General features: G+C 51.0%; 1 protein-coding gene across 1 annotated transcript in view; it reads left to right on the forward strand.

The window, feature by feature from the left end:
* The window catches only part of ADAM33 (ADAM metallopeptidase domain 33), a gene marked incomplete at its 5' end in the record, with an annotated part of 33,821 nt that overhangs the window by 20,648 nt on the left and 2,291 nt on the right, over nucleotides 1-10,882 (forward strand). The window contains 19 exon segments of the mRNA XM_027836265.1: nucleotides 997-1,073; nucleotides 1,349-1,427; nucleotides 1,573-1,649; nucleotides 1,767-1,956; nucleotides 2,210-2,275; nucleotides 2,405-2,476; nucleotides 2,708-2,829; nucleotides 2,831-2,875; nucleotides 2,973-3,057; nucleotides 3,443-3,585; nucleotides 5,043-5,220; nucleotides 5,728-5,817; nucleotides 6,097-6,292; nucleotides 6,587-6,695; nucleotides 7,280-7,490; nucleotides 7,710-7,787; nucleotides 7,893-8,001; nucleotides 8,106-8,253; nucleotides 10,714-10,813. Coding sequence (XP_027692066.1) covers nucleotides 997-1,073; nucleotides 1,349-1,427; nucleotides 1,573-1,649; nucleotides 1,767-1,956; nucleotides 2,210-2,275; nucleotides 2,405-2,476; nucleotides 2,708-2,829; nucleotides 2,831-2,875; nucleotides 2,973-3,057; nucleotides 3,443-3,585; nucleotides 5,043-5,220; nucleotides 5,728-5,817; nucleotides 6,097-6,292; nucleotides 6,587-6,695; nucleotides 7,280-7,490; nucleotides 7,710-7,787; nucleotides 7,893-8,001; nucleotides 8,106-8,253; nucleotides 10,714-10,813 — 2,175 coding nt within the window.

The following is a 10,882-nucleotide window of genomic DNA, read 5'->3' on the forward strand; positions in this document are numbered from 1 at the left end:
CTCTCTCTCTCTCTCTCTCTCTCTCTCTCTCTCTCTCTCTCTCTCTTTTCTCCTTCCCCTCCCTCCCTGTCTTTCTCCTTCCCCTCCCTCCCTCTCTTCTCCCTCCTCTCTTTCTTTTCCCCACATTTCAAAGGGGAAAGAGAAACTGAGAGAAAGACATCCATGGGAGAGGCAGAGGAGAAGGGAGGGAGAGAGGCAGGAGACTGGCCAGAGTGACCCCAGCTGAAGGGACAAAGAAAGCTGAGTTTCCCTTTCAGAGGTCCATGAGTAAATCTTGTTTACTTAATGGTGGGGAAAGGATTCGGGAGGAGCCAGAAGGGCTAGGGAAAGAAAAGAGAAATAGCTTGCCCAAGGAACTCAGCTAGAAATGGGACTTGGGGACAGGATGGAAAGGGGAAGAGCAGAGCAGAGACAGAAGAACCAGGGGGAGATAGAGGGAGATAAAGACAGGCCCAGAAAGCCAGAGACTAAGTGACAGATATACACAGAGAAAGTTAGAGGCAGAATTACAGGAAGGGATATAGAATAGATAGAGAGGCTCAGAGTGAGGAGGGAAGAACAGGCATCTGGAACATCTGGATCCCAACCTCCCAGATAGCCTATCTCATCAGATCTACACTCACCCCTCTACCCCAGCACATACATAGCCCTCATTCTCCTCTCTCCAGAGAAGTCACACACCCCCACCTTCCCCTAAAGTCTTCCCACTCTGGATGGATGGGACAGCAGGAAAGGGGAGCTTGGAGCAGAGAACTGTTTGGGTCATACTGTGGGCCATGTGCTTGGATGTTATGAGTCTCCTCTCCATACAGCTTACCACCCCCTACCCCCTACCCCAACCAAGCATATCTCATCTCTGGATAGGAAAAGATAAGAAAAGAAGCTCCGACTGGTCAAGCAAATGCCCAGACTCATATAACATACACAGTGGAGGGGGTGGTTGTGTCTGTCTGTTCCTACCCCAGTCTCACCCTCTCCTGACCTTTCCCCACCCAGATCAGAAGTCCAGATGAGGTCTTGCTGTCAGTGAGGGCTGAAGGCAAGGAACTTCTCCTCTCCCTGAAGAAAAATCGGTGAGTCTGGGAAAGATTGGGAAGTCTGGGAGTTGGGGGTAGTAGCCCATTAGGTACTACTGGGCCTTAGAGGGAGGTGGCACTAAAGCCAGATTAAGGGGGGTGTGTGTGGAACCTAGTCCCTTTTCAGTAAAACTAATTATCACAAACACATACCAGGAAATGGGAGAATGTGCCTTTAGGAAGGCTAGGTCAGGAAGGAAGAAAGGGAGTCAACCAAGGAAGGCTTCCTGGAGAAGGTGGTGCTAAGCCTCTTCTTACTCTAACGTCCTTAGCTGGCTGCTGGCTCAAGGTTACACGGAAACTCACTACGGTCCAGATGGGCAGCCGGTGACCGTGGCTCCCAACCATACGGTGAGACCAGGTCCCTGGTTTGGTAGTGGGAGGGAAGAGGGCTGGAAGTTATGGGATCTTCTGAGATGGGGTGAAGTTGGGGAGGTTTTCTGGAGTCTGAGGCTAACGGTGAATACCCGACCGCCAACCCTCTACCTCTGTTCAGGATCACTGCTACTACCATGGCCACGTGCAAGGATTTCCGGACTCCTGGGTCGCCCTCAGCTCCTGCTCAGGGATCAGGTAAAGGGGTCAGCCTGGGAGGGGAATCGGTGTGGAAGGAAGGACCTCTGTGGGGAGAAGAGATCCTGGCTGGGTGATGCCCCCTCTCACTTCCTCGCCAACCCCGCCCCCCTCCAGCGGGCTGATAGTACTCAGCGCCAACAGCAGCTACTACGTGCAGCCTCCACGGACTCCAGCGTCTGGCCCGCCTGGCCCTCACCGCCTCTTTCGGACGGAGCAGCTGCCCAGCGAGGATGGGACCTGTGGTCACGGGCTATCTGGGTCCTTAGGCCTGGCACGCATCCTCCGCCGAAATCGTGCACCCAGGGTGAGGGCTCTAGCTAAATTCCCACCCCGCCCTCTCTAAATTCTACACTCGAAGGCCCTGACTCCTGGTCAGGCCCCGCCCACCCACAATTGGACTCTGCCTCATTGGCCCACTGTGTCCTGGGGCCTCCTGTTTCAGTTGCACCCCCCGCCCAGTCCCTTTCTAGGTCCCTCTCATCCCTCAGGCCCTCTCCCCATCTCAGACTCCTCCCCTCCACTGAGGCTGTTTCCCTGCCCTCCTCCTCTTTCCTTAGGTGAGACGCGACTCGAGGCGGGCCCTGAAGTACCTGGAGCTATTCATTGTGGCAGACCACGCTTTGGTGAGGGGTTGGGAGGAGTGGGCGGGACCTGGCCGAGGCTGGGGGCAGGCCTGGAGGAGGCGGGGCGGTGTTCTGGGGCATCTGGACTTCCCCTCCCCACCTCTGAATGTCCCTATCCATGCCCGCTAGTACCTGAGGCAGCAGAGGGATCTGGGTCGCACCAAGCAGCGACTCCTGGAGATAGCCAACTACGTGGACAAGGTAAAAGGGGGAAGAGGAAGACCAGACTGAGCCCAGCTCCTTGGACGGAGCGTGTGGGTGGGGGCCATAGGTGCTGATGGTAATGGGCGTTGGCCAACCTGGGGTGAGGGGTGTTGAGTCCTGGAAGTGAGCTAGATCGAGTGTGGGGAACTGGGCTTCTTTCCGGTGACTCATCCTGTTTGTTTCCACCCCCTCTGCATCAACCTTTTCCCCTTGCCCCACCTCACCCAGTTTTACAGGTCCCTCAACATCAAGGTGGCGCTGACCGGCCTGGAGGTGTGGACAGAGCGAGACCAGAGCCGAGTCACAGGAGATGCCAATGCCACGCTCTGGGCCTTTCTTCAGTGGCGCCGGGGGGCTGCGGGCCCGGAGGCCCCACGATACAGCTCAGCTCCTCACGTGAGTTCCCCTTGGCCTGGGACCGGGAGGAATGAGAACTGAGGTGGTAGAGACTCATCTTAACACTCTCCTTTTTTCTCCTGTCTACTGTGAGCAGGGGCCGAACTTTTCAGGGTACCACCATTGGCATGGCACCCTTGGAGGGCATGTGTAGTGCTGATAATTCTGGGGGAGTGAGTGCGGTAAGCATATACTGTCTGGGGCTGTGTGACTTTGCCTGGTTCCTCTATCTCCCGGTGGGTCTAGTACCCTAACCCTTAAGACAACCCCCTCCCCCCAGCTCTTCATTGACTCTCCCAGTTTCCCATCAACCTTAGAACTCTGCCCCCTTCTCTAGGTGGCCCCACTGACCCTATGCCAGGATACTTCATTTCCTGGAGAATCATGGAAACTCTTACAGGATAAGCTTGCTGCTCACTATAGAAGAATTATTATCCCCTCTCTTCACCCCACCCCCATTTCTGCCCCCTTCCTTCATCTGTAGATCTGTGATGGGTGGATGGATCAAGGGGAGAGGGGGAAAAAAAAGGGGAAAGGGTCTAGGCTGACTCTTTCTACCTTGTCCAGGACCACTCAGAGTTGCCCATTGGTGCAGCGGCCACCATGGCCCATGAGATTGGCCACAGCTTTGGGATGAGCCATGATGCAGATGGCTGCTGTGAAGAGGCCTTGCCTGAGGAGGGGGGTTGTGTGATGGCAGCAGCCACTGGGTGAGTGAGGTCAGAGCCAGGGCATGGAAAGACTGGCTTAGGGGGAAGGTGTCTGTGAGGTGGGGTGGAAACAGCCCTGGGTGGGACTTGGTGGGAAGGGAACGTCAAGAGATCTGAGTTCTAGTCTGGACTACATTCCTAAGAGGAGATAAGCAAATCACTTCCCCTCACTGGTCCTCTGTTTCCTTATCTGTAAAAGGAGAAGATTGATTTGGATCTGGGGTTTTTTAATATTTTTTTGTGCAGTGGACTCTTTGACAGTCTGGTGAAGCCTATGGGCCCCTTCTCAGAATCATATTTTTTAAGTGCATTGAACAAGCAGCATAGGATTACAAAGGAAACCAATTATATTGAAATTAAGTTGTTTAATTAAAAAAAATTCACAATCTACTGATGGATCCAGTTTAAGAACCCCTGGACCATATGGTTTCAAGAGTCCTTCTCTGCTTTGACATTCTGGGTTCTAAGAACCTTCCCAGCTCTGCCATCCAGTGTCTGCCTGGGCCCCTGTCTAATGCTGATGTGTCTGGATACAAGCTTATTTCAGTGGGTCTGTAGCACATATCACATCTCTCTCACTGGCTTGTTGCAAGGATTAGTCAGTCAGCTATTAAGCACCTATTATAGGCCAGGTACTTCACTAAGAGCTGGGGATACAAAAAAAGGCAAAAGCCATGCCCTGTTCTCAAGCAGTTCACAGTGTAACAGGGGAGACAATATGTAAATAACTATGCACATATATGTTGTATGCAAGGGAAATCGGGAATAGGAAAGGGACTAAAATGAAGGACAACTGGGAAAGGCTTCTTGCAGAAGGAGGGATTTGGGGAAAATTCAGGGAAGACAGGATTGGAAATGAAGAGGGAGAGAGTTCCAACCATTGGAGGAAACCAGTGAAAATGCTTAGAGCTAGCTGCTTGGGAGGATCGTCAAGGGCCAGTGTCCTGGATTATAAAGTAAGGAGAGAGGAGTTAAGTATAAGGATACTGGAAAGGTAGGATGGGGAAGATTATGAAAGGTTTTAAAATAGCCCAACAGAGGATATTTGTACTCGATCCTGGAGGTGATGGGGGGCCCTGGAGGTTGTTGACTAGGGGGATGTGGTCAGATCTATGCTTTAGGAAGATCACTTTGATGGCCGAGGAGAGGATAGACTAGAGGGGGAGAAACTTGAGGCGGGGGAATCAAACAGCAGGCTATTGCAGCAGTCCAGGTGTGAGGTGATGAGAGCCTGCCAGGGTGTACAGCACTTGGTAAACCTTAAGGAGCTTTATGTCAGGTGCTAGGCTGAAGACTATGTGTGCCCATGTCTGAAAATGTGTCCAGCTGGGTCTGTTTCCTCCAGGGCTCAGTCCCAGACTGTGAGTTGGTCTGTGTGACCACAGTGCCCCCTGCTGGTCTTTGCTGAGACAGTGTGGTTGGGGTGTCCCAATGCATAATTCTCCCACCCTCTGCAGACATCCATTTCCACGTGTGTTCAGTACCTGTAGCCGCCAACAGCTGCTCCATTTCTTCCAAAAGGGAGGGGGAATGTGCCTCTTCAACCCTCCTGACCCTCGGTTGCTGGTGTTGGGAGGCCGTTGTGGGAACGGCTTCTTGGAAGATGGGGAGGAGTGCGATTGTGGGGACACTGAGGTTAGGCTCTAACTCCCCTATCCCAAGTCCTGACCCCCAATCTCAGGACCCGCCAGACTTGAACATCTCCCTGGTTTCTGGGTAATCATATCTCCCATCAGGACTCCCAGTGATTCCTCCAATACCCAATCTGTGATCTTCAGTGTTCCCCAAACCACTCAGACCCCTAAAGACGCTCAGCCTAGGACTCTCATTCCCTAGAACCCAGCAAGTCTCCAGTGCCCTGTGACCCTCAGTGTAGGATCCCCAGCTTCTCCCTAGGTATCTCTAGTGCCCCATGGGTCTTTCAGTATCCCCAACAGCTCCCCCCCCCCAATATTTGAGATCTGGAAGCTGGCTCCAGGTTTCCCGGGATTATTTATCCTTCCTGGGAATTCTCCTCTCCCACTTAGGAGCTTCCCTGCCTAATGAAGTCCCCAGTCTGTTGACTTTCCAGAATTAGGCCAGGACCTTGATCTTGGCCCTCCATTTCTTCACTCCTTCTTTATGTCTGTTTTTGGGATCCAGGAGTGCACTGACCCCTGCTGTCATGCCCACAATTGCACACTTCGGGCGGGAGCCCAATGTGCCCAGGGGGACTGCTGTGCCCATTGTTCGGTGGGGGGGGGGGGGGGTGAGGGGGGGGGGAGGAGAAATGAATGGGCTACACCAGAAGGGAGGAGTAGGATGGGCTTGAATATGGGAAAAGAGGATATAGAGAGGCAGGCAAAAGCCAGAGGTCTGACAGCCCTGGGTTCTGCTGACCTGATTTGTTTCTGCTTCCCTCTTCCTTTGGTTTTGTACTTGGCTTTCCTCTGTCTGCACCTATCTCTCTGTGTGTTGCTATCCTTGTGAGTCTCTGCCTCTGTCTTTATCTCTCCGCCCACTCTACTACAGCTGAAGCCAGCTGGGACATTGTGCCGAGAAGGAGCTGGGGACTGTGACCTGCCTGAATTCTGCACTGGAGCCTCTCCCCACTGTCCAGCCAATGTCTACCTCCTAGATGGCTCCCCATGTGCTGGGGGCACTGCCTACTGCCGAGATGGCATGTGTCCCACTCATGAGGGGCAATGCCAACAGCTCTGGGGGCCTGGTGAGAGCCTAGCCTGGCAGGGCCAACACCCCTTTCTCCTTGGGCTCTTCTCCTTCCCCAAGCCTGAGTCAATTATGTCCCAGTTCTCCCTTGGGCACAGCTCTCTCCTCAGACCTCCTTCCACCATCAGTCAGAAAATTCCACATGGACACATACTTCAGGAGGGATGGGAAAAATTGGTCCAAGGACTCCCAGTGAAGATGACTCCACTTTCCTCACCCCAGAGGCCATCCTTTTCTCCTAGATCCTGGCTCCCTTTGTCCTCATCTCACTAACACTACTCCCAACCCCCAGGTGCCCACCCAGCCCCTGATGCCTGTTTCCAGGATGTGAACTCAGCTGGGGATCCCTATGGGAACTGTGGTCAGGACAGTGAAGGTCACTATGTCCCGTGTGATCGGAGGTGAGAGTAGGGACAAAGGGAGGCAAAGAAAGGACAGGCCAGGATCTTCAGGCCAAGGTGTCAGGGGAGCAGGGGGGGGTCAGGAGAACAAGATGTCGAAGAGAGGAGGAATGAATGGGATGAGCAGTCTGAGGAAGGAACAGGACGAGGGTTAGAGAAATGAGGGGATTAGGAATTAGATGGTACAAAGAATATCTCGGACAGGGAGTTAGTGGGGCAAGGGTCAGGGGCCAGTGATGCGGGGAAGGACCTTAGATAGGGTGCTAGATTTAGGTTCAGGAAGTTCTGAGCTGGACTTCTGTCTCTGACACTTACTATGTGACCATAGCCATGTGATGTAACCTCTCTGAGTCTCAGTTTCTTCATCTGTCAAATGAGGATGATAACATTTGTTGACTCTAACCCTCGGGGTGTAGTAAGGATCCAAGGAAGTGATATCTGTAAAAAAAAACAAAAACAAAAACGTATTATAGACTTGAAAGTGCTGAAGAAATGCCATCAGCTACTAAATCTGGGTCAGCACTTGGAAAGGCTTCTGGGTTGGCTGCTCCCTTGACACTCCCCCCCCACCCTCACCCCTGCAGGGATGCCAAGTGTGGGAAGCTTCAGTGCCAGAGCGGGGCAGATAAGCCCCGGGGACCACATACTGTTTCCATGGAGACCACCATCCGTCTGGGTGGGAGAGAGGTGACGTGCCGAGGAGCTTTTATGTACCGTGTGCCCCGAACCGATTCCTCTGCCGACCTGCCAGATCCCGGCCTTGTGCTGCCTGGTACTAAGTGTGGAGACAGCATGGTGAGCCAGCCTCACCAGCTCCAGGGACCGTGATGGGAGGGACTCCCTGGGAGTATAGGGTCACTAGTGGGGGGGCTTTCTGTGGGTCTTTGGGACTCTTAACCTCTTCTCCAGCAGATGCCCTGGGACTCCTTTCCCCTTAGCCTGCTCTGACTTGCCCAGGGTGCCCTGGGCCCATCTACACCATCTGCTTCCATCTTTCCCATCCACCATCACTAGGTGTGTCATGATCGAAGATGCCAGAATGCCTCCTTCCCTGACCTTCAGAGGTGCCTAGATACATGCCATGGCCATGGGGTGAGTGACCCCTGGGTGTGGGTCTTGGGAACTGAGAGACCCTGGGTGGAGGGTGTCATTTTATTCCAAGCCCTTATCCTTTCTCTTATCCTCTTATCCCCCTAGGTCTGTAACAGCAATAGGAACTGCCACTGTGACCCAGGCTGGGCTCCCCCAACCTGTGAGAAGCCAGGGCTGGGGGGCAGCGTGGATAGTGGTCCTGTGCAGTATGACAGTGAGTGTCAAGCAGGAACTGTCCCTTGTGCAGGCAGAGGTCAAGGAGGGAGGAGAGAGGGAGATCCTTATCTCTGGACTGACCACCTGTCTTCCCCTCCCCAGACCATGATGCCATGCTGCTGGCCCTGCTTCTTGTATTAATGCTATTACTGCTTCCCAGTGCTGGACTGGCTCTCTACTACTACCGTTTCCCAAACTCCCTGCTGCACCAGGGCCTTCAAGGGCTGAGGAAAGGTCAAGAGAGCTACCGGTGAGCTTGTGTTCAAACCCTTCATTCATGTGCCTTCTGTCCCCAGAATGTCCCCTGTGTCCTGTCACATAAGGATTGGGACACATGAGCTGGAAAGACCTTCAGAGAACATCATATCTAGGGGAAAAAAGGGGAGGGCCATGCCCAGGACTACAGAACACATCAGGGGCAGAACCAAGAATGCAAGCCTTCTGGGTCCAAATCCAAGATTTCCTCCTCTTTTCCACACTGTCAAATCATAGGATTATAAGATTTAGAACTTGAAGGAAACTTAGCCACCTTTCATTCTCCAGAGGTCAAGTAACTGGCCCAAAGTATGTGGCAGAGTTCCTGTGTTTAAAGAGCATCCTCTGTTAGGATTGGAATCCAGGTTTTGCAATTCCAAATCAAGTACTCTTTCCACTAAATTATATTACCTCTCTCTTCAGATACATCTCACAAACATTTGTTAAGCAGAATTATATAATTTCAGAGTTGGAAGTGACCTCAGTGGCCATTTGGCCTAGCCTGTGCTCAGAAAGTAATTTCATCTACAACACACTATAAATGGTTATTGTTAATAGGATTTTCTATGTAGTCTGGACAGGACCAGTCTCTAATCTGTGAATACCTGGAGCTGCACAGGACAGGAGTGCCAGGAATCAAGCAGTGGTTTAATTAATTAGTCTCAGAGTGAGGAATGATCTCTATGCTTGAGTAAAGACAGAGTTTTTATACACATACACACACACACACACACACACCGTAAGTGGAGAAGGAGGGGGATTACAAACAATCATTTCCAAGGACTGAGTGGTTTCCCATGACAAGCCCATGAGTCCACAATACAGGTTGGAGTCCTATGGGAACAGTATTGTTTCAAGTCTTTGGGGCTGTTACTTAGTGGGGTGCAGGACCAGAGTTCTGTGACAGGAACAGGTTTGACAATCTTTGATTTGCTTCACTTAACATATACAGGCACAGGAATGTAGTGATTGTGAGAGCATTATCAAGGGTTTGATTGATCTTTTCAAGCTGCTTTGTCAGCCTGACTACCAAGCCAGAGTCTCCTGAGAAATTGAAATTATTATTATACTCATTACACATATCATATCATTAATATGAAAATCATAATTCCCTTCACATTATCTAGCCTCTGCTCGAACACTCCCAAAGAGAGGGAGCCAACGACCTCCTAAATCAGCCCATCAGCCACTTTGGGACACTTTTGTGATTGTGAAGTTTTTCTTTACATCAAACCTACTTTGACCTCTCTCCAAATCCTATCCACTGCTAACAACAACAACAGATAAAATGCATACAGCACTTTAAGGTTTACACTTTGCATATATTATCTCATTTGCTCTTACTTCTACCCTCTAGCACCAAATAGAACAAGTTTAATCTTTCTTCCAGGTGACAATGAAACATTTGCAGACAGCTGTCCGGTTAAATTCTCTTTTCTCTAAGCTAAGGACCAACTATGTGCCCCCACTCTAATGGCCCATAACAGAAAGGAGTAGAAAATGGGCCCATGAAGATGATCTAATCCTACAATTGGCCTCAGCAGCCACACACACACACACACACACACACACACACTTACTTTCTCAACTGCTACTCTTCCTGAGTCCCCTCCTTCAACTCATCAACTCCCATCTTCTGTGCCCAGGCATGGAAGGACTCAAAGTTTGTGCAGATATGTATATGTGGATCTACACACATAAATATACACATTTACTAAGAAACTTTGGTAAAAGTTAACAAATAAAGTCACAGGGTTATAGGATGATGGCATTTCGAAGGAGAAGGGTCTTGGAAGATCAAGTCCTTTATTTTACAGATGGACAAAGTGAAGCCTAGACATGGGAAGTTGACTTGTCCAAGGTTGTCCCATTAACAAGCTGCAGAGCCAGAAAGTCCCAGTAAGGGGATTTTATAGAGTTAGAGCTCATGAAACCAGAGGTACAGTTGTTTGGGGTTGGCAGAGTCTTTAGGTCTGGGCACATTCTCTATCTGACTGAGAGCCCCAGCCTTTCCTAAGCCTATCACACAGAATCTCAGAATTGCAAGGATCCTTAGGATGCATTCCAGTCCAAACCATACCTAATGAGAATACTTGACAAGAAGCATTTTACTAAATTCTTGCTATGTGCCAGGCAATGTTTTAGGTGCCAGGATAGAAACACAAAATTTAGCACCTGCCCTCAGGGAACTTCCATTTGATTAGGGGGAAACACTATGTACACATAAAATTAAATTCCAAACATATTCAAAGCAGACATAAAGCAATTTCTTTGGGGGAAGAGTTCGAGCAACTGGCAGGAATCAAGAATGCCTTCTTGTAGGAAGTGAGTCTGGAAGGAATCCTTCTATTCTGAGGCAGAGGTTTTGAGGGAAAGGCATGGAGATGGGAAGTGGCAGTCTCGAATTCCCAAATCCACATATAGCGACTCACCCTATGTCCTTCCCTTTTTCCAGGAACCGCACAAGGGTCACTAGAAGTTCCAGGAGTGGTGCCCAATCGGGTTTAACTTTGCAGAATCTTCCCCACCGTCAGCCTAATCGCCCTGCCCCAGGGGTGAGTAAGGGGAGGAGGATGCGGGGAAAGCCCTGGGTGTAGGAGGAAGTATCTCGGGGGGGGGGGGGG

The sequence above is a fragment of the Vombatus ursinus genome, unplaced genomic scaffold (genome assembly GCF_900497805.2).
Source record: "Vombatus ursinus unplaced genomic scaffold, bare-nosed wombat genome assembly UNPS02014818.1, whole genome shotgun sequence".
In the NCBI taxonomy this organism is placed as follows: domain Eukaryota; kingdom Metazoa; phylum Chordata; class Mammalia; order Diprotodontia; family Vombatidae; genus Vombatus; species Vombatus ursinus.